The sequence below is a fragment of the Equus caballus genome, chromosome 1 (assembly GCF_041296265.1).
Source record: "Equus caballus isolate H_3958 breed thoroughbred chromosome 1, TB-T2T, whole genome shotgun sequence".
NCBI lineage: Eukaryota > Metazoa > Chordata > Mammalia > Perissodactyla > Equidae > Equus > Equus caballus.
Genome location: NC_091684.1, coordinates 1,422,543 through 1,450,325, shown reverse-complemented (window position 1 = coordinate 1,450,325; position 27,783 = coordinate 1,422,543). Strand labels below are relative to the sequence as shown.

The 27,783-nt window shown below is 52.0% G+C and overlaps 1 protein-coding gene across 9 annotated transcripts in view; it reads left to right on the top strand.

Moving 5' to 3' along the window:
• KNDC1 (kinase non-catalytic C-lobe domain containing 1) overlaps positions 1-27,783 on the top strand; it is a 67,147-nt gene that overhangs the window by 8,044 nt on the left and 31,320 nt on the right. For all 9 annotated transcript variants that reach the window (XR_011441379.1, XR_002806513.2, XR_011441378.1 and 6 more), the window contains exons 4-12: positions 13,597-13,743; positions 14,123-14,240; positions 15,677-16,368; positions 19,030-19,144; positions 19,925-19,996; positions 20,091-20,152; positions 25,494-25,652; positions 26,748-26,825; positions 27,440-27,533. Coding sequence is in view for 6 of the 9 variants with exons in the window: in XM_023636546.2 (XP_023492314.1) it covers positions 13,597-13,743; positions 14,123-14,240; positions 15,677-16,368; positions 19,030-19,144; positions 19,925-19,996; positions 20,091-20,152; positions 25,494-25,652; positions 26,748-26,825; positions 27,440-27,533 (1,537 nt within the window). In the remaining 3 variants the exon portion in view is untranslated. The remainder of the gene's footprint in view (positions 1-13,596; positions 13,744-14,122; positions 14,241-15,676; positions 16,369-19,029; positions 19,145-19,924; positions 19,997-20,090; positions 20,153-25,493; positions 25,653-26,747; positions 26,826-27,439; positions 27,534-27,783) is intronic.

Sequence of the window (27,783 nt, the reverse complement as noted above, 5' to 3'; positions counted from 1 at the left end):
GTCTGCCATAGCTGTGTAGTGGGTTTTCTGGAGTGTGAATTTACTGTATTTAACTTGTTAGAAGTGGTGGCTGGCAGGGAGCCGTCGTTCCTCTGAGGGATGAGCAGTGCGCCGAGGAGGCTCGTGGTCTCTGGATAATCATTTACAAGCATGAGCAGCAGCCACCCCAACTCACCCTGGAGGCCACACTCCGGCTGAGGCAACCAAGGCCTCCCAGAGACCCCTGCTCTGCAGAGCGGACCCCTGGGCGCCCTCTAAGTCCATGGCCTGCCTGAGGGCTCTCTTCCATGTGACCTGCCAGAGCAATGGGCAGCACGGCCCCTCCAGCATGGCCCAGGGACTGAAGAAGGAGATAGGGGACCCCTGCACGGGACCCCCGTCCATCCATCGGGCCCCGTCTGTCCATCCATTGGGCCCTGTCTGTCCATCCGGTGCCATGCTGGGCTCTGGCCGACAGTGGGGCCTCTTCATGGTTCCTAAGATGGTTGGATAATAAATCAGTCATTAACAAATAAATGAGTGATTACAAACTCAAACATCTTCCCAGTAAAAGCCCACTAGCTTAGTGACATTAGATTCAGTTTTTTACCCTAAAATAAGTTTTAGGATTGGCTCCTGCTGTGCTTGATTTTACTGTGAAATAAGCTGGTCCTGAGGCCCTGGCGCAGCTCCCTGGCCTGGAGGGACGGCAGGGCCATCAGACTCTGGTGGATCCCGCTGTCGGTTTTTATGCTTTTTGGGAACTCAAGAGTCCAGAATCAGAAGCCTCAAAATCTTTGTCTCGGGCAGTTCTCACCCCAGTCCGTGCAAGGACTTCTTTCTTTTTTATTGGGGTTTTAGTAATGGAACCCAGCGTGAACACAGGAGCTGGGGCCCTGAAACAGTGTCTGTCCTTCTCTGGGCTTGCTCCCCATGCCGCGCCCTGTCCCCCGTCCATGGTGGCAGCAGGACCTCTTAGTGTTCCTAAAAACACTGTTTCTTTTGAGCTGTTTGTAACTTTCTAAAAAGAGTATCGCGCTGCATGTAATCTTCAAGAACTTCTTTTTTTATGTTTTTGCTGAGACTCCTGTGCGCGGCCCTGGGTGCTATTGTCATTTGTGTGGGAGGGTGCCTTTTGTTTATGTGGGTTATACACTGTCCACACATCTGTCAGTATTGACTGTATCACAGGTTAAAACTGTGATAGGTGTAAACTGTGTGCCTATTAATTCATTCCAAAATAACAATAATACATCCTTTGCACATTAACATATGTGACATATTTTTATGAAAAATAACACTGCTTTTCCAAAAAGAGTAGTGAAAAGAGTGGCGTTGTCTTAGGTTGTAAACGTCTTCATCGTCTGGCTCGGTGGCAGAGCCCTGGGTTTCCACAGCGGCTTCTGCGCTCAGTCTGTTGCTGTTGCTGTGGCCTCTGGACGTCTCCACGTCTGAGAGTGGACAAGACGAACGACAGCTCAGTGTTATTGTGACAATCGCTTTACCCTCTCACACCACCCTTTGGGAAAAGCTACTGGAGGGCATCCTCTCAGAAAAAGTGTTTCTCAATTCTAATATACAGCCCCGCATCGCGGGACCACAAGGACACGTTCTGAGAAGCGCGTCATTAGGCACACATAGCGCACACTTACACAAACCCGGATGCTATAGCCCATTACAGACCTCAGCTACGTGGTACTGACTTCTGGGACCACTGTTGTCCGTGCGGTCTCTTTTGACAGAAACGTCGTTATGCGGTATACAACTGTAGTCAAATTTTTTTGACTACATGTTTTCTTTCATGTTAGTGTTTTTTTTGTGGCTTAAGAAACCTTCCCAACCTCAAGGTCTAACAGATATTCACTGATATTTTCTACCAAAGTTTTAAGGGTTTGTTCTTCACATTTAATCTGCCTGAAGTTTATTTTTTTTTATAGTGTGAGGTAAGGGTCCGATTTCATCTTTTTCCATATAGATAACCTTTTCTCCCAGCTCCGTTTATGGCTGGCCTGGGTGCACGCCAACTGTGCCACATACCACAATTCCAGACGGAAGGGGACCTGCTTCTTGGGCCTCTGTTCCAGCCCGTGCGTCAGTCTGTCCGTCCTGCACTGGAACTGCGTGTATGAGTTACCTCAGCTTCACAGGGAGCCCAGCATCTCACAGGGACCGTGCCCGCTCCCTGTTCCTTTTCTGAAGTGTTCTGACTCCTCTTAACCCTTTCTGCTTCCATATAAATTTTAGAATTAGTTTATCAAGTTCCATGGAAAGCTCTGTTGGCATTTTGACTGGAATGGCGCTGAATCTGTAGATCAATTTTAGGAGAATTCCCATCTTTATACTCTATGGTCTTCTCTAGAAACACTTTATTTCTCTTCCTTTACTTAGGTCTTATTTAGTATCTCAGCAACGTTTTAAAGTTTTTACCGTAGGAGTCTTGGACATCGTTTATTAGCTTATTCTCGTATGAGATATTTTCTGACTCTATTCTAAATTGATGGTCATCTTTGTAATTACATTTTTCTGCTTGCCTGTTGCTAGTTGACAGAAATGCAGTTCACTTTAATATCTTAATCTTAATCCAGCCATCTTGCTAAATTCTCTTCTTATTTCTAATAACTTAGAGGTTCAGTTCTTTTAGTTTTTCTGTTCAAATCACTGGCAAAGGCAGCAGTGTTGTTCCTGACCGTCCAAAGGCTGTGGGTCAGTTCCCTCCCTCCTCTTGCTGTGTGTCAGCAAGGAGCAGCCGTGAGACTCCAGGGAGAAAGAAGCGTGTGAGGGTGGTGCGCCGGCCTGGGTGACATCGGTGCCTGCCTGGTTCTAAAAGGACCGATTTCACCTTTCGGCGTCCTGGACGACATTTGCATTGGCCACGTGAGTTCCCTTGTGCCAAACTGGCCGAGTTCTCTCATGAGTGTACACTGTGTTTTATGAAATGCTTCTGCAACCTTTGAAACAATCATTAAGATGTCAGTATTTCTGTATTTATTTTCAAATGTTAAATCATCCTTTCCTATTTAGAAAAAACCTAAACTGGCCATGTGTCTCATCTTTTTATACCATGTTGCATTTGATCTACCAGTACCTACCTTGGGTTTTTGCACGTTTTTCCCGAGTGGACTGGTAGCTTCCAATCTGTCGATGTTTGGCGGTGTTGGCATCAGGATCGTTCCAGTAGGAGCGCCCCCTCTCCCTCTGCCCTGTAAGAGTTCATGCAAGAACGGGACGATCCGTTCCTTGGAAGTCTGGTCAAACTTACTTGTAAAGCCATCTGTTTCCCTGGAGGAAAGGTTTTTAATTGCTGCTCTATTTTTAATGGTTATAGGATTCATCTGTTTTTGTATTTCTTCTTGAATCAGCTTCTTGGTAAACTATGTATTTCTGAAGTTTATCCGTTTTCCCTGTGTTTTTAACGTGTTGGCATCGAGTTGTGGGTGACGCCCCTCCTCTGCCACTGTGTTATCTGTAGAGACGCCCTCTTCCCGCTCACTGGATGGCTTGCTCCCTCCTTCCTTTCCCGTGTCAGTCTTGCAGGGCTCTTTATTCTGTTGGCTTGTTCAGAGCCCACTTTGTACCACGTGATCTTCCTGTGGCGTCTTTGTTTTTTTTTTTTCCTGTTGACTCTGCCCTTATTTACTACTTGTTTTGAGTTTAGTAACTATTCCTTTTCTAACTGAAGTCGGACACTCAGCTCATGAGTCTCCAGCCTTCCTTCCTTTCCAATATTAGCGCTAACACCTAAGGCTATGAATTTCCCTCAAAACATGAGTTTTGCTGCATTCTATGAGTTTGGCCATGGAGCGATTGCAGTATCATTCACTTCTGGGTATTTTTTAATTTCCATTGGGATTTCTTCTTTCACCCATGAGTACTGTGAATGAGTTGGGTTTTTTCTTACTTTTTATTGAGATATACGCACAGAAAAATACATATATCACGAGCATACAGCTTGATGAATGTTCACAAACTGAACATCCCAATAACCAGCATCTAGATCAAGAAGCAGAGCATGCCAGTACCCTGTCGCCCCAACCAGCCCCCAGGGGAACCACCATCCAGACTCATAATGCTGATCTCTCATGGCGGCCCCACCTGCCCAGTGTGGTGTATGTGAGATTCAGCACACAGCATGTGGTCAACACAGAGCTTCCACTCTCAACAATCATTTGTCCATTTCTTTTCTTTTCTTTTTGGTGAGGAAGATTGTCACTGAGCTAACATCTGTGCCAAACTTCATCTATTTTGTGTGTGGCACACCACAACAGCATGGCCTCATGAGCAGTGTGTAGGTCTGCACCCAGGATCTGACCCATGAGCCCTGGGCCACCAAAGTGAAATGTGCAAACTTAACCACTATGCCCACCAGGCAGGCCCCCGTTTGTCTATTTCTAAACATGCTAGGACTGTTTTTTTGTCTTTTTCTTTCCTTTTTTTTTTTGAGGAAGATTAGCCCTGAGCTAACATCTGCTGCCAATCTTCCTCTTTTTGCTGAGGAAGACTGGCCCTGAGCTAACATCCGTGCCCATCTTCCTCTACTTTATATGTGGGATGCCTACCACAGCATGGCATGCAAAGTGGTGCCATGTCTGTACCCGGGACCTGAACCGGCACACCCTGGGCCGCCGAAGTGGAACGTCTGCACTTAACTTCTGCGCCACTGGGCCAGCCCCTGTCTTCTTCTTTTTAACTTCTAACTGAACCAAACTGTGGTCAAAGAAGGTCCATGTGTACCTACTCTTTGGAGTCGTTGAGGTTTCCTTGTGTCCTAAGAAGATGTGTGTCCTCTCACCGGGACGTGCAGATTCTCTGTGTAACCCAAGCACATGCATTGGGTCATTCTAGCTTCTGTAGATTTTTTTATTCTTTGGCTGACTGAGCTCCCTGGCACCCAAGCTCCGGTGGGGAGAGGGTTTCCTGGGGGCACTGTGGAGTGCAGGGATGGGGGGCAGGCAGGCCCTCATCGGGGAGGGGGCTTGCTCTGACCCATCCGCAGTGGGAAGGGATGGCTCCCAAGTGTGTAATGCTTTGCGGCCCCGGATCTTCCTGTGATGAAGAGTCCTCTGTTCCCTGAGTTGCTTTAATTCCCGGTGGGTGATCGTGGATTTTCCTTGTTCCACACACACAGCGAGTCAGTCCTTCTTACCTCACACCTGTGAAGGGCCCGCGGTGTGTGTGGACGCTTTGATCCCCTTGTTTTCACAGGCCCACGCATGCCCCGTCGGGAGCTCTGAGTCCAGGCTCTCTGCTCTGCTCTGGATTAGCCTCGTGCTGGTGCCCGTTCCTAGGGGCTGTCAGGACCCCCTGAGCAACTTCAGCGCTGCATTGTGGCAACCCCAGGAACAGCTGCACAAGGCTCATGGGGGCCCGTCACACCACTCAGGCACTGTTCCTGCCCGTAACTGGGCAACAACACCAGCTCACAGGGACCACTGTGGCAAACACACCACTTGGTGTCACCCCTGCCCTTGAGCTCCATCAGGGTGAGTTGCTGCCGGCGACATCAAGACACCTGCAGCCCAGCCTCTGGGTCTCTGGGCTCCTGAAGGACACAGCAGGTGGGGCTGTGGTTGCTGCTGATGTCCGGGCTGAACACTTGCCTCCACCCGCCGGCCTGTGGCCCTCCTGAGCGGTAGTCATCACTATTCACGCTGCCACACACCAGCCCCTCCTGCCACCTCCCTACTGTCCTGATCCTTTCTCCCTCTGGAAATGTCAGCCTAGCGGCCTCTGCCACTCCCTGTGGGCCTGATCTCATCTCCACATCCTCCCCACAGAGACAACAACAGGGAGCCCTCCATGTCCTCACACTGAATTCTCCGTGTTCCTGGCACCATGGAGCTGCCGCCTCCTGGGTCCGGTCCTTCCCAGCCTGGCCCTGCTCCCCACTCTGCTCCCACTGCTGAGTCCCGGGACACTCGACGGCTGGTCCTCCTGCAACCATCTCCCCTGCCCACCTCCCTCCTTGCTGAGGAAACCTCAGTGGAAGCATAGTTTCCAAAAGCTAAAAATATGACCTGTGGCAGGCATTCAAGGCCTCCTCCGGGCCAGCCCCTGTCCCCTACAGGGCTCCCCTCTGGACCTCGTCACCCTGAGCAGGTGTGGGCTCCAGTGGGGCCTGGCCAAGTTCCCATCAGGGTTAGTGCTGCTCTGCACTCTCTTGGTGCCTCTGGGCTGGAGCTCTCCCGGTGTGCCCCAGGGACGGAGTGCTGCATGGGGGGGGGGGGGGGGCAGGGACTGTCCAGCTGGTTTCTAAAGTGGTCGCACCCCCACCAGCAACGTGCGAGAGGCCCTGCCTACCGCCCCCCCCCCCCGCCTGGACTCCATATTGCTGGGGACCACCCGGGATGGGGGGGAGAAGCATGGCCCTGCCCTTGGGCGGCTTGGCCTTGTGCGCGTGCAGGTGCCTTGATGGGGGAGGAGTCCCTCTTGGGGAAAGCCGGCCTGCCAGTCAGTTGTCACGCTGCTCTTCGTAGGTTGTCAGGATTGCAAATGCCGTCTCCAGTCTCTGATGTGTCCTCTCACCCTCTGTAAGGCAGCAGTTCTCAAACCTTTGGCTCTCAGGACCCCTATGAATCCCTGAAAATTATCGACTACCCGAACATGGATGGATGAATAGATGGGTAGACAGATGGATGGATCGATGGGTTCCTATCTATCCAGTGCGCCTGGAGACAGGAGCAGATACCCTGGTCTTGCCAGCTGTAGTACAGGCCGGTTTTATTCTCAGGGCTATGATTTGCTGGGAGCCTCAGTGTGGGACTCACAGCTCAGAGCCCCGGCTGGGACCTGGACCTCTCAGGCTCTGCAGGTGGAAGCTTGTGGGATCTGCCTTTCCTTCCACCCTAAGCATCGGCACCCAACGGGGCCCCCGAAATAAGGCATCTGCCCTGAGTCTCTGCAGCAGCTTGACTTAAGTTTGGCCCCTGGACGCTGCCTGTGTGGGGACCCAGGCAGGGGCCTCAGGTATGACGGGCGTGGTCAGTGTGAGAGAGGGGAGCAGGCTGCCCTCTGCAGGGGGATGAAGGCTGGGGGTTCCACTGTCTTTTGTAAGAGGTGGGGCAGCATCACAGGGGCCCAGGCTTGGGCGTGGGGACAGTGAACGATTCAGGAGCCGTCAGTGCGGTTCAGCCGTGTTCCTGAGGCCCTGAGCAGGCGGCAGGACGCCAGCTCTGAGCAATGTGCGTGTGGGGCAGGATCGCAAGGTCTGTGACGAAAGTGTGTGGGCCTGAAATCTAAGAGGCTTCAGTGGAGAATGATAGAATAAAAGACTTCAGAGGCCAGCTGAAAACAAGATACATCCCAAAAATAAATAGCTTTTCTCTGTGTCAGTAATTACCAGTTAGAGATGAAATGGAAAATGCTCCATTTATAATAGCAAAGACTATGGAAAGCCTGCAAGTAAATATAGCAGAAAAGATTGGAAACTTAATGTGAACCACCTTCTAAAGACGAGAAAACAAGACACGAGAAAATGAGACAGAGCGCGTCCCTGCACCTAATTTATTTTCCAGCTTTATTGAAACATAATTGACATATAACGTTATGTGAGTTAAGGTGTACAGAGTGTTGATTTGAGACACTTCTATATGCAAAGTGATTACCATGGGAGGGTTAGTTAACACCTCCATCTCATAATTACCATTTCCTTTTTTTTGTTGTGAGAATATTTGACATCTACTCTCTTAGCAGTTTGAAGTATATAATACGGTATTGTTAACTATAGTCACCATGCTGTACGTTAGATGCCAAGAACTCATTCATCTCATAACTGGAAGTTTGTCTCCTTTGACCAACATCTCCCCATCCCCTCACCCCACCCCCACCTGCAGCCCCTGGTGACCACCATTCTCCTCTCTGTTTCTATAGTTCGCCTTTTTTGGATTCTACCTATAAGCAAGATCATGCAGTATTTGTCTTCCCCTGCCTGGCTTATTTCACTCAGCATAATGCCCTCGAGGTCTGTTCATGTCGTTGCAAGTGGCAGGATTTCCTTCTTTCTCGTGGCTGCGTAGCATCCCATTGTGTCTCTGTAGCACATCTTCTTCATCTGTTCGTCTGCACATGGACACTTAGGTTGTTTTCATATCTTGGCTGTTGTGAGTAATGCTGCAGTGAACATGGGGGTGCAGGTAGCTCTTTGAGATTCTGATTTCACTTCCTTTGGTTGTGTTCCCAGAAGTGGAATTGCTGGATTGTATGGTATTTCTGTTTTTAATTTTTTTGAGAAACCCCTATCCTGTTTTCCATAGTGTCTGCACCAATTTATACACCCACCAGCAGTGCACAGGGGTGCCTTTTCTCCTCATCCTCGCCAACACTTGTTACTGCTTCTCTTTTTTATAATAGCCATTCTAACTAGGCGTGAGGTGACATCGCCTGTGGTTTTGATTTGCATTTCCTTGATGATTAGAGATGTTGAGCATCTTTTCATGTACCTGTTGGTCATCTGTATGTCTACTTTGGAAAAATGTTTATTCAGTTCCTCTGCCCATTTTTAAAATTAGATTGGTTTTTTGCTATTGAGTTGTATGAATTCCTTATATATTTTGGATATTAGCCTCTTATCAGGTATATGATTTGCAAATATTTTCTCCCGTTCACTAGGTTGCCTTTTCATTGTGTCGGTGGTTTCCTTTGCTGTGTAGAAGCTTTTAGTTTGATGTAGTCCCACCTGTTTATTTTTGCTTTTGTTGCTTGCACTTTTTGCAATTTTTTTCATATCCAAAAAATCATTATCAAGAGCAGTGTCAAGGAGCTTTTTCTAGTAGTTTTACACTTTGGGGTCTTACATTTAAGTCTTTAATCCATTTGAATTAGTTTTTTGTGAGTGATGTAAGATAGGGGTCTAGTTTAATTCTTTTCCCTGTGGCTGCCCAGTTTCCCAACACCATTTAGTGAAGAAAATATCCTTTCCCATCATATATTCTTGCCCCCTTGTTGAATATTAGTTGACCATATCTGCATGGGTTTATTTCTTGGTTCTTAATTCTGTTAGTTCATCTGTGTCTGTTTTGATGCCAGTACCAGCTGTTTTGATTACTATAGCTCTGTAGTATAGTCTGAAATCAGGGAGTGTGATGCCTCCAACTTTGTTCTTCTTTCTCAGGATTTCTCTGGCTATATGGGGTCTTTTGTGGTTTGATACTGATTTTAGGATTTTTTTTCTATTTTTATGAAAAATGCCACAGAAATTTTGATACATATTGCATTCAATTATAGATGGCTTTGAATAGTGTGGACATTTTAACAATATTAATTTTTCTGATCCATGAGCACAGGATAGCTTTCCATTTATTTGTGTCGTCTTCAGTTTCTCTCATCAAAGTCTTATAGTTTTCAGTGTAGAGATCTTTCATTTCCTCGGTTAAATTTATTCCTAGCTGTTTTATTGTTTTTGATGCTATTGTGAATGGGATTGTTTTCTTTGTTTCCTTTTCAGATATTTCATTCTTAGTGTAAAGAAATGCAAATGATTTCTGTATGCTGATTTTGTATCCTGAAGTTTTAATGAATTTGTTGATTAGTTCTAACAGGTTTTTTTTGTGAAGTCTAGGATTTTCTCTAGCCAGCCCTAGTGTACCAGTGGTAAAGATCCAGCAGTCTTGCTGCCATAGCCCAGGTTTGTTTCCTGGTCAGGGAGCCATAACACCTGCCTGTCGGTTGTCACACTATAGCAGCTTTGTGTTACTGTGATGCTGAAAGCTGTGTCACCGGGATTTCAAACGCCAGCAGGATCACCCCTGGTGGACAGGTTTCAGCAGAGCTTCCAGACTAGGACAGACCAGGAAGAAGGACCTGGCCACCCGCTTCCAAACAAAATTGGCCACGAAAACCCTGTGAACAGCAGCAGAGCATTGTGTGATAGAGTGCCAGAAGATGAGAGGATGGTGCAAAAAGACCGGGCAGGGCTCTCTGCTGTCCACAGGGCTGCTGGGAGTCGGAATCCACTCAATGATGCTAACAGTAGGATTTTCTATATATAGGATCATGGCATCTGCAAACAGTGACAGTTTCACTTCTTCCCTTCTAATTTGGATGCCTTTTATTTCTTTTTCCTGCCTGATTGCTCTAGCTAGGACTTCCAGTACTGTGTTGAATTGGAGTGATGAGAGTGGGCACCCTTGTCTTGTTCCTGATCTTAGAAGAAAAGCCATCAAGCTTTCACCATTGAGTATGATGTTAGCTGTGGGCTTGCCGTGTGTGGCCTTTATTATTATGTTAAGATATATTATTATATGCTCAGTTTGTTGAGACTTTTTATCATGAAAGTATGTTGTAGTTTGTCAAATGCTTTTTCTGCTACTGTTGAGATGATCGTATGACTTTTTTCTTTCTATTAATGCGATGTGTAACATTGATCGCTTTGCGTATGTTGAGCCATCCTTACATCCCAGGGATGAATCCCACTGGGCCATAGTGTACGATCCTCTCAGTGTGCTGCTGCATTTGGTTTGCTAGTATTTTCTTGAGAATGTTTACGTCTGTGTTCATCAGGGGTATGGGGCTGTAGTGTTCTTTCCGTGGAGTGTCCTCGTCTGGCTTTGGTGTCAGGGTTCTGTTGGACTCAGAAAATGAATTTGCAAGTGCTCCCTCTTCTTAGGTTTTTGAAAGAGTTTGAGAAAGATTGGCATTAATTCCTCTTTAAATATCTGCTAGAATTCAGCGAAACCATCTGGTGCTGGGCTTATCTTTGTTGAGAGGTTTTTGATACTGATTCAATCTCGTTAGTAATTATTGATCTGTTCAGATTTTGTGTTTGTTCGTGATTCAGTCTTCGTAGGTTATTTCTAGGAATTTGTCCATTTCTTCTAGATTAGCCATCTTGTTGGCATATAATTGTTCATAATAGTCTCTTATGATCCTTTGTATTTTTGCAGTATCCGGTGTAATGTCTCCTCTTTTGTTTATAATTTTATTTTTCTGAGTCCTCTTTTTTTCCTGGTTAGTCTAGCTAAATGGTCCGACCAGGACCGAGGTGTGTCTGCCTGTTATCTGATGCACCTGGGCGAGACTCCTGTCAGGGCCCTAGGAGTGTGGCACCGCCTCCCAGGGCTCCCACACGGGTACTTGTCCGTGGATATGTCCACATTCTCATCGAGGGCCATACCATCTAGGGACGTCTTATTTGACCGTCTCACTGATATCCTAAGTATTTTATTTTGTAAGACGTTAGTCCTTCCCAAATTCTGCAACGTCAGTGCAGTTATAATAAAATCCCAACCATTTTTGGTTTGTTTTTTGAATAGGAATGGGAGAACTTAAGTTTGTTTTTTAAAACTGGACAAATGTGAAAATAAAGAAACTTTTTGAAAAAGACATGAAGGGCAGCTTGTCCTCCAGATGTGAAAATACCTCTGAAGCTGTTATAATTTAAAGAGCACCATCTGGACAGAGGGAGAGACACGTAGCCAGCATAAGAGGAGGAGAGGCTGGCCAGTGCCAGCCTCGGGGGGCCGCGCGCCGTGGGGCGGCCGTCCCGGCCGGCAGAGGGGGTCTTCTCTCTCAGTGCCAGGAGGTCGCTCTCCAGCAGGAGGGAAACAAGCCCGGTCCCAACAGCGTGCCAGCATGTGAGCAGATTCTACACAGATTGGAGCTAGATGTTTAAAGATTATAAAAATATTGGAGGAAACAGAGGAAAGCTGTTTTTGTCGTCTTAGGGGAGGGATGGTCCTTCCAAAAAGCCACTAAAGAAAAAAAGTTATCCCATTTCACAAATTAAACATTAGAATTTTCGAATGTCAAAAGACACATGAACAAAGTTAAAAAGTAAGGGCAGATGAAGAGAACATACAGGTGACACACAGCCCAGGGGTCGGCACCCTAATGTGCCAAGAGTGCACCCAAAACAGGCGACAGCTCAGTGGAGAAATGAGCCGAGTCCATGAATGGGCGTAGAGAGGAAAATCACAACGGCGAATAGACAGGAACAGATGCTCAGTCTCATTCATAATTATAGAAATGCAAATTAACCCGAGACACTTGTTTCCCCTAAGAGATTGGGGAAGCGGGGTGTGGGTGCTGGGACACGTGCACACGGCAGGGGCAGATGCAAATTCCCGGACATTTAGGAGGGAAGTTTGTCAGCGGCTATCAGCATGTAAATCCTGCTTGTGGGGGTGGAGCCTCGGGAAGGAAACATGGATGCATGAAGACCCCACCAAAGCATCTGTTAACCAGCGGAACATGGCAAACACCCTGAGCAGTGAGGGCCAGCATGGAGGGAGGGCATGGCCCCCATGTGCCTAGCTCTTGAGATAGAGACCCTGACAGACAGACGAGTCCAGAGAGGGGGAGTCTCAGCCAGCGAAAACCAGACAGTCCTGCAGTCCCCGGAGAGAGCCGTCATCCTAGACCTCACAACAGACTGGGAGGGCCGGGTCTGAGGGTCATGGAATGAGGCTAGCTGGGACGTCACTGGCGGGTCATGAGGGCCGCCCAGGGAGAGAGCCAGAATCACCCAGGATCCACCCACTCAGTCATGCAAGGTCTGGCCCAGGATGAGGTGTTGATCTGGACCAGAGTGTGCACCAAAGACCGGAGTGTCCTGGGGAAGGCAGTGCTGGGGAAGGAAGGCGGGGAGAGCCCGGCCTTCACTCAGGGCCCAGGCCTCCACTGCGAGCTATGTGACCTGCCTGTCTGGAGCTACACAGCCCCAGGCCCTTGCTGGCTCCTCCTGGCGTGGCTGTGTGGCCCTGGGCTGGTTCCTGAACCTCTCTGGGCTCAGCTTCCTGTCAGTAAAGTGAGAATGATAAAGCCCTCGTATGCACTATTGTGGGGTGAGGTAGGAAGGCGCAATGATGTCAGATGATGCCACCTGGCCCCAGGAAGTGACAGTAGCCATTGTCAGCCCTCAAGGACCGGTGGGCCGAGGCCTGCACTGTGCCCCATCCCAGCGTGCACAATCTGCAGAGCCCACACGCTCGTGAATGCAGATAGGAAAACCCTAACTTACTAAAAGAAAACCTGTCTTTCTTCCTGCTCACATCCAGTTTTTGAAGAATACACCAGAAAAGAAAAGGTCCTGCCCTTCAGAGTCACGGCATCCATCACGGGCCGGGTCTGTGCCCCAGGAGGCTGGATGGGCTGGGCCCTGGGAGGGGCGCTAGTTGTTGTGGCCAGGCCAGCACAGACCCCAGACCCGCCAGCACAGGGTCACATGCTTTAGCCTGAGAGTCCTCGCATCGGGCAGGCGTGGCCTTGGCCATGCCTGCAGCAGTCATAAAGAGCAGATGTTGGGGGAGGGCCCCATGGCCAAGTGGTTGGGTTCGCGCACACCACTTCGGTGGCCCGGGGTTTCACCGGTTCGGATCCTGGGCATGGACCTAGCACCGCTCATCAAGCCACGCTGAAGTGGCATCCCACATGCCACAACTAGAACACCCTACAAGTAGAATATTACAACTATGTACTGGGGGGCTTTGGGGAGAAGAAGAAAAAAAAAAGGATTGGCAACAAATGTTAGCTCAGGTGCCAATCTTAAAAAAATGAAAAAGAGCAGATGTGGCCCGGAAGACGGTGTTCCTGGCCCAGAGGAGCGGGAGCCGTACGGGGACAGGTGTGCCTGTCGTAGGCCACGCGGCCGGGCTTCGCAGCGCTAACGGGCTCTTTGGCGCACAGGCTCACATCTACTCTCTGGGGGCCACGCTGAAGGCAGCCCTCGAGTACGTGGCAGAGCCGGAGCCGGAGCCCAGGCTGAGCCGCGACCTGGAGGTGCTGCTGGGCCAGATGCAGGCGGAGGACCCTGGGGACCGGCCCGACCTCGAGGTGAGTGCTACCCTCTCATGCTTCTCCCCAGAGCTGAGGCCCGAGACCCTCCTCACGCCCAATGCCTTGTGCACGCGCACATACGCCCGGCACACACACAGGGGTTCCTGTCCCCCACCCCGCCCTGTCACGCGAGCTCCTAGCCTGGATGTGGTGGAGTTGCATTTTGTTTAAATAAGATCTTGACTTTTTTTATTGACATTTTTGTTATGAAGAGGTTAGGCTTATAATTCTCATGGGCTGAACAGAATCTGCTGGCTTTCTGTAATCCGAGAGGCCTCGCTTTCTTGTACCTGAAAAAGGCTGTGGCGGGCGGGCGGGCTCTCGGAGGTCAGGGCTTCCTGCCATGAGCGTCCCCCTGAGATGCCCACGTCCGCAGAGCATCATAGCGCTGTGCGAAGAGAAGATGCAGTTCACGTCCTCCTGCCGCCTGTGCCGCAGCCTCTCGGCCGTGGGGAGGAGGGTGCTCTCCCTCGAGTCCTTCGGAGCGTTTCAAGGTAAGCACACTCGCAGGTATGTGCTTGCACATGCACGTTCTCACAGACATATGCATGCACACACAGACCCTCACGTGTGCACATTTATACACGTGCACACATGCACACATAGATGTGCACATTGACACAGATCACACGCATATGTTCACACCAGTGGACTCACACATTTAAACACCCATACTCACATGCATACATATTCAAATAGGCCACATATGTGCCCCCACAAACACACATATCACACTCACAGTCGCACATATAAACATACATGTATGTGCAAACTCATACACACCTATTTATACTGCACACACAAGCATGCACACTCATGTACAAATACACTCACACTCTCATGAACACCATATACACCCTCTCCCACACGTGCGAAGATGTGTACAAACATGAACACAAATTGGCACTGCACACGCACACTCACATGTTCAGTCATACTGTGCGTGTTTTGCAGACACCCGCTCAATTAGAGCTGAGCACCAAGGTCACGTTGAGAAGTGACTGATAAGGCTGGTCGTCTCCCTCTTAGTCTAGAGCGTGTCGGGACAGGGACGGGGAGCGTTTCTCAGTTCGTTGCCGTTTGCCGACACCATGCGGCATCTGAGGCCCATTGACTTCTCCAGCGCACGAGCTGTGGCTGAAGCGTCTGGGATTTTCACGGCCCACGTGGGGCTCTGGCGGAGTCTCAGGCCGTGTTTTGATCCAAGGCCAGAGTCTACTTTGCAGCTCGGAGCCCAGAGGGGCCTCAGGGAGGCACGGAGCCTCCAAGTGGCCGCAGGGCCCTCCTGCTGAGCAACATTTCCAACCTGCCCTGCCAGCATTTGTGTCGCTACAGCACCAGGTGACGCTGGCATTGCTGTGACAACAGTGGAGGGTATTAACACAGTGGAGAGCAGAGCTGCTGCAGGGGGGCCGCACGCCACACGGAGGGCCCTGCGTGCCTGGAACGGTTCCCGTGGAGACGTGTGTGTGTGTGTGTGTGTGGAAGGCTTTGCATGCAGACCGGGTGGGGCTGTAGCGAGATCTAATTTCTTCCTTTGGGGAATATCACTTGTGTAATTGTTATAGTAAAATGATGTGCTTTTGGACAAGATAATTAGGCCAAGGGCTCCCTTAGGAAACCCCTGTGGGAAGCTGGGTCTGGGAGGGGAGGGGGGCTCAGGAGCCTTCTGAGCCTTGTTAACTAACCGAGATCACGTGATTAGGGTGAGGACGTTTCTGGGTGCTGCAGGGAGGGTGGGACCCCTGGAGTGCAGGAGAGGAGCCCCGTCCTGGACGCCCTGTGCTAGGGTCTTTGGCCATGGGGGCCCGGGGTCCTGCAGGAGCCCGTCAGAGGTGGCCGTGGGTGGGAGCGGATTGCAGGGCTGCCCAGCCTGGGCTCGGGTCCCTGGCTGTGGCCTCCACAGTAACCGCATCTTGCTTTGGCCCAGATCTCAGCGAGAGCGCTTGGAGAGGGAGGCTTGCTCCAAGAAGTGCGGGGCCCAGGAGGCAGCCTGGGGACGCAAGTGCTGACCCGGAGGTCCCAGCTTGCCCAGAGGGCCTGCCCCAGACCCCCGCCTGCAAAGGCCCAGAGCACCCCGGGACCCTACTCTCAAAGCCTCTGCTGCCAGAGCCTGTGAGAAACGGAGAAAGCCACGGCCGGGAGGGGCTGGCCAGCCTCATCCTGGACACCCAGCGCCCCCTGGGTGACCTGGACAGAGGCTTCCTGGAGAGGAGCCGCCTGAGGAAAGTGCAGACATTTCCCAGGCTCCTGCCTGAGGGCCCCGAGGCCAGCGCCCTCTGCCTGTCACTGACCAGCACCAAAAACCAGCTGCCCACGCCCGAGCTCCTCCCTCCAGACCCCAGGAAGGCCTTTTCTGAGGAGAAAAATGGCCTTTCCAGCTTCAAGGCGCAGCTCAAGTCCGGACTATGGCCAGAGCCAGAACCCGAGCTCCAGTGGGCAGGGGCTCTAGGCGCAGGCCACGGCAGGGACAGGGTGGCGGGGGCGCCCAGCCCTGTGGAGGAGAGCCCCCCACCCCACCCCGAGGACCCTCACGAGGCAGGCCAAGACCCTCGGACTCCAGGGTCTGACAAGGGGATTCTGGACGGAGCCGGGGAGCCGGGAAGCACGGCCACGGAGCAGGTGGGTGACGACGTGACATGCTCGTGCTGCACGTGGCCGGGGAGGGGCCCTGCACACGCCCTGTCCGCAGCCCGGAGCCCTGTTGAATGTTGTCACTCATGACAAGGAAGGCAGCCTCAGCCTTCACGCCTGCTGGATAATTTACAACCTCTAGGAGAGCCTCCTGGTGTTGAAGGAAGCTGTGAACACAGCTTTGGGGGGCTCACAGTCGCCCCAAGTGTGGCCCCCAGGCCACAGCCCCTCCCATGGCCTCCCTGGAGATGGACAGCTTCACCCCCCATGGTGGTGGGTCATCCCAGAGAGTAGCTGCCCCCCCAACCTCCCGTCGCCCACCTGGCGTGCAGAGCCCGCCTGCCCTGCACCCTCATTGCCGGGACACGCCCCTGCTTTGGGGTTCGTTTTCTTTCCAAACAGCACATGCAGAGGGCAGCTTCCCGGGAGGAGCCCAGCAGCCCAGGCCCGACGGGGTTACCTCTGGGGCTCCGTTTCCGCGTCCTACCGCTCAGGCCTCCCGTATCTTCCTCTCCCGACTTTTAAGTCAGAAACTAAAACTGCAGGTGGAGGTTGTTCACCCATCAGGCTGGCCTGCAAAAGATACCAGGAAGCGTGGGAGCCTGAGCAGCCCTGAGTCCCCATGACCCTGGGATTTTGTATGCTGTCGGGACAGGGTCTCCCTCAGGCCAAGGCGGGGTCTCTCAGACCTGAGGCTGCGCCCTTATCAGCTTCAAGGGATGGAGGATTCTGTTGGAACCAGTGTTCTGGCAGTTTGGGGTGTTTTTATCATGACCACGGGGGCTCTGAGCACACCTGAGCCAAGCCCAGCCGAGCTCGCTCTCCCGCTCCGCTCCTAGCAAGTCACTCTCTGAAGCTCTGTGTCCCCATGAGCTCCTCGGGGCTAAGCCACCAGGGGACCTGTGGCCCAGACACAGATGTGTCTTCGGGGCACTGCGGCCAATCGTGTGGCACCGAGAGCCTCCTTTCCCGGCACACTTTGTTGAAACAAGGACAGGGGTAGACTCTGCGGTTTATATTTTTATTCATATCCTGATAAGCACCTGAGAGTAATTCATGTGAAAAATGTGTTTACTTTAAAACAAAGGTCCGTCCTGGAGACCCAGGCGCGTTGACCTGTGCTAGATGTGCACGTGTGTGTCATCTCACTCTGTCTCCACCCACTACACCGGCTCGTGTGTAGACAGCAGCAGGCACCAAGGGAAGAAAACTTCACATGCCTAAACCCTTGACTAGGCCCACTTCCCCATGCCTAGCAGCCCCACGACAGCCCACCTTCCAGATGGGTAAACTGAGGCATGGGCCTCTTGTGCAGCCTGTTGGAGGAGGATGGGCAGTGCCTGAGGGGCAGAGCTGACTGGAAGCCCAGCTGTTGTCTTAACCATCAGGCTTCCCTCTCCCAAAGGCCTCATAGGATCAGGGCCCACCCAGGTCTTTGCAACCACACAGGGAGAGCCGGGGACCCACATCTCTGCTGCAGAGCCCATCCTGGGTTCAGAGCTGGCTACTCTGACCCCTCCATGGAGCAGGAGGCTTGGGGAGGGGGTATTGTGGCCCAGAGCATGTGCCACCTGCCCAGCACGGAGGATGAGGCAGCGAAAGGGGAAGGGTTGCAGGACCGAGGCGGCTGCACCACAGGCCTGGAAGGGGTTGAGGGTGAAGACACAGCCTCTGGAAGCTTCCTCTAAAGCGTGCACTTCTGCTTATCAAAGGAGCTGGCTGGCTGTGGTCCTCGCTCTTCCCGTGGCCTCAGGGTAGAGAACGACCTTCTGTCTGAATGCGTTCCTCTGACCCCGGGACTGTTGCGTCTGTTGGGGGAATAAAATACACATAACAAAATTTACCACTTGACCCAGTTTTAAGTGTACAATTCAGTGGCATTTATAATGTGCATTCACATTAGAGTGCAGCCATCCCCACCATCCATCTCCAGAACTTTCTCTTCTTCCCAAACTGAAACTCTGTCCCCATGAAACACTAACTCCTCATACCTCTCCCCAGCCCCTGGCACCCATCATTCTTCCTGTCTCTGTGAATTTGATGACTCTAGGGACCTCATGTAAGTGGAACATACAGTATTTGTTCTTTTGTGACTGGTTTATTTCGCCTAGCATAACGTCCTCAGGGTTCATCCATGTTGCAGCGTGTGTCAGAATTTCCTTCCTATATAGGCTGAACATATTCCATCGTGTGGGTGGGCCACGTTTTGGTGATCCATTCGTCCCCTCCATGGACGCTCGGGTCGCTTCCACGTCTTAGAGATTGTGAATGATGCTGCTGTGAACGTGGTGCACGTGTCTCTTCAAAACCTTGCTTCCAGTTCTTCAGGGTGTACACCCAGGAGTGGAACTGCCGGATCACGGGGTGGTTCCGTGTCTGAGTTTCTGAGGAGCCGCCAGGCTGTTTCCCATGCGGCCGCACCGCTACATTCCCACTCACAGGGTGCAGTTCCGATTTCCCCATGTCCTTGCCCACGTGTATGTGGACGTGGAGACTTCTCCCGGCCCCTTTGTCAGGAGTGGGCGGTGTGGGAGGCAAACCCCACCGCAGGGGAGTGGCTCTCGCCCTGGCGCCCTCCACTGTAAGCCTCCCCGAGGCGTCTGGGCAGAGTGAGTCCTGGTGTTTTCACTGAGGGGCTTCTCCCCACAGGGTGTCTCCCTGCAAGACCTCTTGTCCAAGCTGGGCCGGCCCTTCAGGGAGTATGAGCTGTGGGCTCTGTCCCACGCCTGCCTCAGTACGCTGCGAACGCATGGCCAGCACCCAGGTGACGTGTGTGCTACGGTTCCTTGTTCAGCTGCCCCAGCGTGTCCCCACGCCTGGGCTGGGGGCAGCATGGAGCCTTCATCAGCCTGCATGGATGGCCTGGGGCGGGACGGCAGTGTCCACACTGCGAGCTGGGGGCACCGTGCTGCAAGGAGGAGCAGGAGCCATGTGGGTGGCCACACCTTCTCAGTGGGGACAACATTGTCCCCAAGGAGGCAACAGGTTTCTGAGTGGGGCCCATCTTAGACCTCACACTGCTTTGTAACCCCCAAAGCTCCAGCCTCCCGACATGTGACAAGCTGCAGCCCCTCTGTGGCACCAGCCCATCCCAGGGGGTGATGGGGAAAAGCATTGCCATCTGGCTGCCCCAAGTCCCATGACCCACAGCCTTTGGGGTATAGTCTAGCCTCCTCCGGGACCCCTCTGGGGGAGGCGCTCAACAAGTGTGCCAGGTCCCTCTGTGCCCTCTCTTCCTTCAGCTCCTTCCATTCCAGCTCAGAGTGTCCCATGCCACTGCAAGGCAGCTCCGGGGGTGGGTGCAGAGACTTGGAAGTTCCTGTTCCCTCTGGGCACTCTGCCCAGGGCCTCTGGGAAGGGGAGGAGGCCCAGCCCCTGTGCTGGGTCTACGAGAGACCCAGTATCCTGGCATTCCCTGGGTGACCCGGGGGGCCTGGGGATGGCTGGGAGGAAGGGCTGCCCCACCCTGCCCACAGCTTTGCAGGCCCCCAGGAGAGCAGGTCCCCACAGCGAGTCCGGCCCCCTGACCCTGCCTCTGTTACAGCCTGCCTGTGTCTGGACTCCGTGCTAGTGGCCGAGGACGGGGCCGTGCTCTTCGGGCCGCCCCCAGCCAATGGTGCGTACGTGGCCTCACCCTCGGGGCTGGGCTCTGGCGCCGATTGCCAAGGCTGGAAGGAGAGCTCACCCGGGGTTTGGGGTTTCTCTCTTAGGCGCTTACAACTCGTTCTTTCTGGCTCCCGAGGTTGCAGAGCAAAAGCTGGTGACTGAAAAGGTACCTGGGCCCTCCCCCATCCCTTCCTGCAGCCTCCTTGGCGGTGCCCACAGCCCTTCTGTCCAGAGAGTCTGAGGGGGTGGGGGGAGGCATAGGCCCCATGTCAGGACTCGGGGAGTCTGGGTGGCCCCCGAGTGCAGCACCTACGTCCAGGGCCCCGCTTTGCCTGGTCTGGGCAGCATCCGCCTCTCAGGTGCCTCCTGGGGATGACAGGAATGTGGCTCTGGTGGTGACATCCTGAGATAGAACTTCAGTGTGGACATCTCCAGGCAGTGTATGCTGGCTTGAGAGTGCCCACAGCTGAACTTTGAGGAATATTTGCATGGCACCTATTAAGTTGTTCAAAACTTACAATTAAATATATTAAATCATATTCAAAACCAAGGTAGAAGCTCCACTTCTGGGCAGGTGGAGGAGATGTGACCTCCTACCCACCACTAAGTGCACCTGGAAACCCGCACACTGTTCCTAAAGCGAGCATGAGAAGACGGGAAGGTGGGGAGCAGGAGGCCACAGGCCGGGGCCTCGGCCCGAGGGGCGCGCCGTGCTGAGGGACCCGCGTTTTCTTCCTGCCTCACACGCAGAGATCTGGCGCTGAAGGAGCCGCCGCTGGGAAACACCACAGGCACAGACCAGAAGCCTGCACTCTCGAGCCAGAGGAGCAGGCAGAGGAAGAGGCAGGCCCACCCAGGCGCGCAAAGGCCGAGTGGGGAGCTGGACTCCCACCCCCATCCAGCAGTGGTGGGGAGCCTCTCCTCGCCGGGACTTCTGCCCCCACCTGTCAATGACGAGATGGTGCCCCCCCACACACCGCCAGAGGGGTGTCTGAGGAAGCCGGCTAAAACAGAAGGCTAAACAAGACCCAGAGTCCTAAGCTGAAAATGTCCAGGTTTCTATCGAAAATCACTTGCCATACCAAGAACCAGGAAGATCTCAAACCAAATGAAAAACCACCGTTGGTGGAAGCCGGCACTGACACTGCAGGACACAGCTGCGCGGGACCAGGAGGGGAATTCACAGCATTAACTGCCCGTGTTAGAGCAGAGGTCAGGTCTCAGCTCTGTGATCTAAGCTCCCACCTCAATACCTGGAAAGAGAAGATCAAAATACGCCCAAAGCAGCAGGAAGGAGACAATCAAGGTTACAGCCGAAATCAGTGAGACGAAAACAGAGAAACCAATGAAATGAAGAGCTGGTTCTTGGAAAAGACCAATAAAATTAACAAACTTCCAGCAAAACTGACACAGCAATAAAAAGAAGACACAAATTACCAATATCAGAAATGACACAGGGGGTACCCTACAGACCCTGCAGACATCAAAGAGCAATCAGGGAACACCACAAACAGCTCCACACACGTAATCAACAACTTAAATGAAGTGGACCGAGTCTTTGAAAAACGTACGCTGTCGCAACTCATGCAATATGAAACAGACGTTTAAATAGCCCTATAACTATTAAGGGAATTGAATTTATAATCTTAAAATTCTCAAAAAAATAAGTTTCAGGGTCGGCCCGGTGGCGCGGTGGTTAAGTGTGCACGTCCACTTCGGTGGCCCGGGGTTCGCCAGTTTGGATCCTGGGTGTGGACATGGCACCGCTTGGTGAGCCATGCTGTGGCAGGCATCCCACATAAAGAAGTAGAGGAAGATGGGCACGGATGTTAGCTCAGGGCCACTCTTCCTCAGAAAAAGAAAGTCTCTAGGCCCAGATGTTTTCACTGGAGAGTTCTACTCAATGTTTAAAGAAGAGTCAGCACCAATTCTGCAGTCTTTTCCTGAAAACAGAAGAGGAGAGAACACTTCCCGATCCATGTTATGAAGCTAATATTATCCTGATACAAAGACAGTACAATATACAAATATGCATATATATGCCAGTATCCCTCATGAATATTATGGCAAAAAACCTTAACCAAGTATGTGCAAGTAGAATTCAGCAATATGCAAAAACAATTATACACTATAACAAAGTGGGGGTTATTCTAGGAATGCAAGGCTGGTTCAATATTTGAAAACCAATCAGAGGCATTCAATATATTAACTGGCTAAGGAAGAAAATCCCATGATCACATCCATTGGTGCAGAAAAAGCATTTGACAAAATTCAACACCAGTTCATGATAAAAAAAAAAAAAAAAACTCAGAATAGGAATAGAAGTAACTTCCCCAATTTAATAAGGAGTACCTACAGAAAAACACAAAACAAAACAAAAAGCCCTACAGCTAACACACTTAATGGTAAAAGACTACACCTGCCCCCTGAGATGGGGAACAAAGCAGGACGTCCATTCGCACCACTCCTGTTCAACATGGTACTGGAGGTCCTGGCTGAAGCGATAAGACAAAAAAAGGAAACAAAAGGTGTGCGGACTGAGAAGGAAGAAATAAAACTGTCTTTGTTCACAGGTGACATGATTGTCTGTGTAGAAAGTCCCAAATAATCAACAAAAATCTCCTGGAACGAATAAGCAATTAGAGCAAGATTGCAGGATGGGAAGTTGATATACAAAGTCAATTGCTTTCCTGTTTCCTAGCAATGAACAATTGGAATTTGAAATTAAAAACACAATACCATTTACATTAGCACCAAGAAAAATTACTTTTGTATACATCTAACGAAATATGTATAAGATCTATATGAGGAAAACTACCCAACTCTGATGAAAGAAACCAAAAAAGATCCAAGTAAATGGAGAGAGAGTCCATGTTCATCTATAGCAAGACTCAGTGTTGTCAAGATCTCAGTTCTTCCCAACCTGATCTATAGATTCGGTGCATCCCTTTCAAAACCCCAGCAGGCTGCTTTGTGGATGTCGACAGACTGGTTCTACAGTTCACTTGGAGAGGCGAGAGACCCACAACAGCGGACTCAACACTGAAGGGGCAGAGGAAAGTCGGGGGACTGGCACTGCCCGACTTCAAGACTCACCATAAAGCTGCGGTGATCAAGACATGTAGTATTGGTGAAAGAGCAGACATTGATCAGTGGAACAGAACAGACATCCTAGAAATAAACTCCTACAAATACAGTCAACTAGTCTCTGACAGAGGAGCAAAGGCAATTCAATGGAAAACAGACAATCTTTTCAACAAACGGTGCTGGAACAACTCAACAAACACGTGCACCAAGAAAACGAAAAATAGAATCTTGACACAGACCTTGCGCCTTTCACAAAGATTAACTCAAAATGGATCATAGACCTAAATGTAAAATTCAAAGCCATAAAACTCCCAGAAGACCACTTAGGAGAAAACCTAGGTAGTGATTTTTTAGTTACAACCAAAACACAACCCATGAAAGAAATACTGATATTAAACTTCATTAAAATGAAAAGCTTCTGCTCTGCAGAAGACACTCTTAAGAGAGTGAAAAGACAAGCCACAGACTGGGAGAAAATATTTGCAAAAGACATCTGATAAAAGACTGTCATCCCAAGTATAGAAAGAACTCTTAAAAGTCGACAGTAAGGAAAGAAGCAACCTAATTAAAAAGTGAGCAAAAGACCAAGACACTCCACCAAAGAAGGGGTCACATGGTGAAGAAGATGCTCATCATCACGTGTGGTTGTGAAAAGCAAGTTAAAACAATGAGATGCCACTGCACACCTATGAGACTGGCCAGAATCTGGAAAACTGACAGCACCAAATGCTGGGGAGGATGCGGAGCAACAGGAAATCTCCTTCGTTGCTGGTGGGCATGCAAAATGGTGCAGCCACTTTGGAAGATGATTTGGCAATTTCTTAAAAAACTAAATATGCAGCTACCACACAGCCTAGAAGTTGCTCTCCAGACGTTTATCCGAGAGAAAAGTTCACGTGGAATCCTGTACGTGAATGTTCACAGCAGCTTTATTCGTAACAGCCCCAAACTGGAAACAGCCCAGATGACTCCAGGGGTGAGAGGTTAGATGGGCCGTGGCACCTCCTCATGGTGGGCTGCGGCTCAGCAGTCAAGGGAGGGGAGCGCTGAAGCTGGTGGATCTGCAGCAGACTGTACTGAGAGGAAAAAGCCACTCCCGAAAGGTTAGATGTTGTACGATTCCATCTACATGAAGTGGCAAAGTTATAGAAATGGGGGACAGATTAGCAGTCACCAGGGATTAAGGAGGGTGGGAAGTACACGTGGTCAGGGCCACAGGGCGGACACTGACGAGGCTCCGTTGAGTCACTGGCCATGTCCTGGTGGTGACATTGGGCTACGGTTTTCTAAGACATGACCATTGTGGGAAGCTGGTGGAGGGTGCACAGGGTCTCCACAGTGTTTCTTAGAACTGTCTGTGAATCTACAGTTATCTCAAAATAAAAAGTTTAGTTTTTTAAAAGGTTAAACACTCAACACTAATAATTTCCCAAAAATCTGACTGGAGCATCCCATTACCCATGCTCCTGGGTGATGGGGGCCACTCTGAGGGTGCCTTCTGTGTCCCTTCCCTGCCCCCGTCCACTGGCACCACCTTGGACTTGACGCTGACCCTGCGTGTGGAGTGTCTACACCGTGGAAACCAGCAAGTGCTAACACAAGGGGTGGTTTACTGGTCTGTCGATTGTCTGGTCTTGGAGTGAGGGAGGAAGTGTTAACGCAATTGAACTTCCGAGTGTCGTCCCGTCTGTGGCTGCTGTGTATCGAGCGGCACAAATGCTGCAGGGAATCCTCTTCAGTTTTCAACACTGTTCTGATGCCGCCAAGATGCCTCTCAGACGGGTGCAGCTCCAGCGTGCGTCTTTCTTGTTTCACGTTCGTCTAATTGAGATAAACGGAACTAGAAACCAACATTTGGGTCGGAAACACTCGTTCGTTGTAGGCTGACTGCAGACGCTGGTGTTGGGTAAAAATCCAGGAAAACGCTCAGTGAGAACCAATCACCTGGGTGGGACTCAGAAAAAAAGAGTATCATACCTTTCATTATTTTAAACTATATGGTATACCTCCTTTATCTCAGTAAACTCTAGAATAAACATGTGAGTATGCAGAGGCATGTCGTTTTGTTCAGAGAGCCTGTTGTTAATCATTTAGCAGCACACCACTGGTTCAGGGGGCTCCTGGCTCAGACTCCCCAAGACGCCACCTTCACCTTCATGAGGAGAGTGACAGGTGGGAAAGCCAGCTGAGGCTGATGTCATGTCTGCTCACACTGGAGCGTTTGAGACCTGTAGGGACTTGTTAAACATGCAGATTTTAAGGCCGATGTCCCTCGGTTCCGACAAGGGTCTGGGGTGGGGCTCCAGGCAGGAGTCACGACAGGAGCAGGCCTGTAGGATGGTGCCCCTGTGCCCCTTGGGGTGGCCACCGGGGTGGTGGTTCTGCTGAGCACGGCTGGCCCTCTCTCCTCCTCCACCCAGGCCTCCGTGTACTGTGTGGCCGCTGTCCTGTGGACGGCAGCCAAGTTCAGCATCCCCAGAGACCGCAAGCTGGCCCTGCCACGCAGGCTCAAGACCCTCCTCCTGGACATGGCGAGACGCAGCACCCAGGAGCGTCTATCTGCAGCCGAGGCCATCAAGGTAACCGCACTGCAGTGGGGCCAGCTCCCTGTCGGGGGCCTGGGAGGTGGCCCACAGAGGACATGGGTTCTTGATCCTAGGAAAAGCCGGTGCCGTTGGACGGGAAAGGGCATGGGTTTCATTTGTGGATGGGTAGCAGGGGGTCTTGGCTGCTCACCAGCCCAGCATTCCGCCCAGAGCCCCCTGTTATCTTGAAGGTGTCCACCGATCAGAGGTTAGGCAGAGGATGTCCTGGGGCTGAGGGCTGACCCCTGCCCGTAGGCCCTACCAGAGGGGAGCAGAGCCTCCCCCCACACCGCCTCTGAGGGTCTTCCTGGCCTCCCCATCCCAGTCTGGTCTCTCCAGGCTTGTCGGGGACCAGCCGGGCAGGTCCTGGCCACCCTCCCAAGAGTGGCCTGTGCCGTGTCTGCCAGCTACTGGCGGACAAGTGCAAGGAGGGCCCTGCCGTTGTATTTTGGTGATCGGGGGCCAGGGGCCTTCTGGAAGGAAATGCTGTGTGCGGACAGAGAGAGGAGACAGTTCTGGGGCTAGGGGACCTGGGTACAAGGACTTCTTTGCTCTGCGACCTCGGGCAGCCTGCTTAACCTCTCTGGGCCTCTCTGGCCTGCTCCATCCAATGAGAATGAGATTCTGCATCAAAGATAAACACGCCGGACCTCAGGCACAGTGGTGAGAGCTGGTCTTAAGCAGTAACTGCTGCAGGAGGGGAGAGCGAGCCCTGCCCCCGTTTGCACAGAGGTCACTGCCATGTAAAGGGAGAATGGGGGTGTGAGGGGGCTCAAGCGGCTCTGTGCAGGTGGCCGTCCACAAGGCCGGGTCAGGGGAGAGGCCGTGGCCTTCTGTTCAGTTTTCGTTTCCAGCTGAGGAAGGACGGCTGCTGGATGCGCGGACATTGAATCTCATCACAGGCGGTCCGAGACCGGGGTGCCCACGGGTCCTCCTGGCGAGAAGCCCCGGCCTTCTTTGCTGCCACCGTGCCTCTGACAGGCTCCTCGTCCAGCTTGGCGGTCCCCTCTACCGCTGAGTGAAACGGGCTGGTGCTGGAGCCGCCATATCTCTGCGAGTCTGACATGTGGCCTGTGTCCTTGCATTCAGATATGCCGCACCTACCTCCTGCAGCGAGGCATGGACAGCAGGAAGATCCTAGCCCACCTGCGGGCATCAACTTGTCAGGTGAGACGCTGTCCAGAGCCCAGGCGCAGACCACTCATTCTGCCGGGGGCCCGGGGAGAGGAGGACCCTGTGTTTGTGGTTCAGTGCCCAGCTGTTCAGAGAGTTGGGGAGGAGCTGTAAGTAGCCTGGAGCTCTGGGCCTCGACCACCTGGGGAGTGTGGGTGTTGCTCACCCTGCGTGGGTTGGGGCACATCCTGGGCGTCCTGCAGAGTGACCCTCAGGGAGCTGGCATTATTTACAGATGTGACTGTTGGCTCCCTGGGCATGCTGGCCAGGGCGAGGCCACGTCAGGGGTGGGTGACGGGGGTCCCTCGGACGTCAGACAGGCACACGTCCCCAGAGACAGCTTTTGGGAGTCTGGGTTCTGGGTAATCCATGGTCTCGGATGGTGCGTAATCTCTCATGCCCTAGAAACCTGCCCAAGCCTTGCCGAATTGGGAAACAAAGTGCCCTGAGGCTCTCAGTCCAGAGCAGCAAGCCCTGCTCTGAGGTCCACCGGCTCCGAGCTCCGAGCTGCACAGCCAAGAGGGCAGGGAGCACGTGCTGTGGGGTCAACCATGCCCCTCAGGGCGCCGTCGTCACCTCAACGACGTGTCTGTGTCCGTCTGTCCCAGGTTTACCAGGAGGAAGAGACCATCGGCCTCCAGAATGCTTTCTCAGTAGTTGAGCTGAACCCTAGCACGGCTCCCGCTCCTGGGCCCAGCTCAGGTGGGCCCCCAGGCCCTGCACCCCCGGCACGGTTGCCCCTGGTGCCGTCCCACCGGAGCTGCCTCTGGGAGTCCAGCCCTGAGTGGACATCTGGATGTCACCGGGACCCCCGACCTGCCCTCCCCTCTCTGCCTCTGCTTCATTTGAACTCCTGTCCCTCAGGCCTCGGCTGAAGTTCTCTCTCTCATCTCAGCCGGTGCCAGAGCAGGTGCCCTCCACCCCACGCCCCTCCAGCGTCCACACTGTGCCA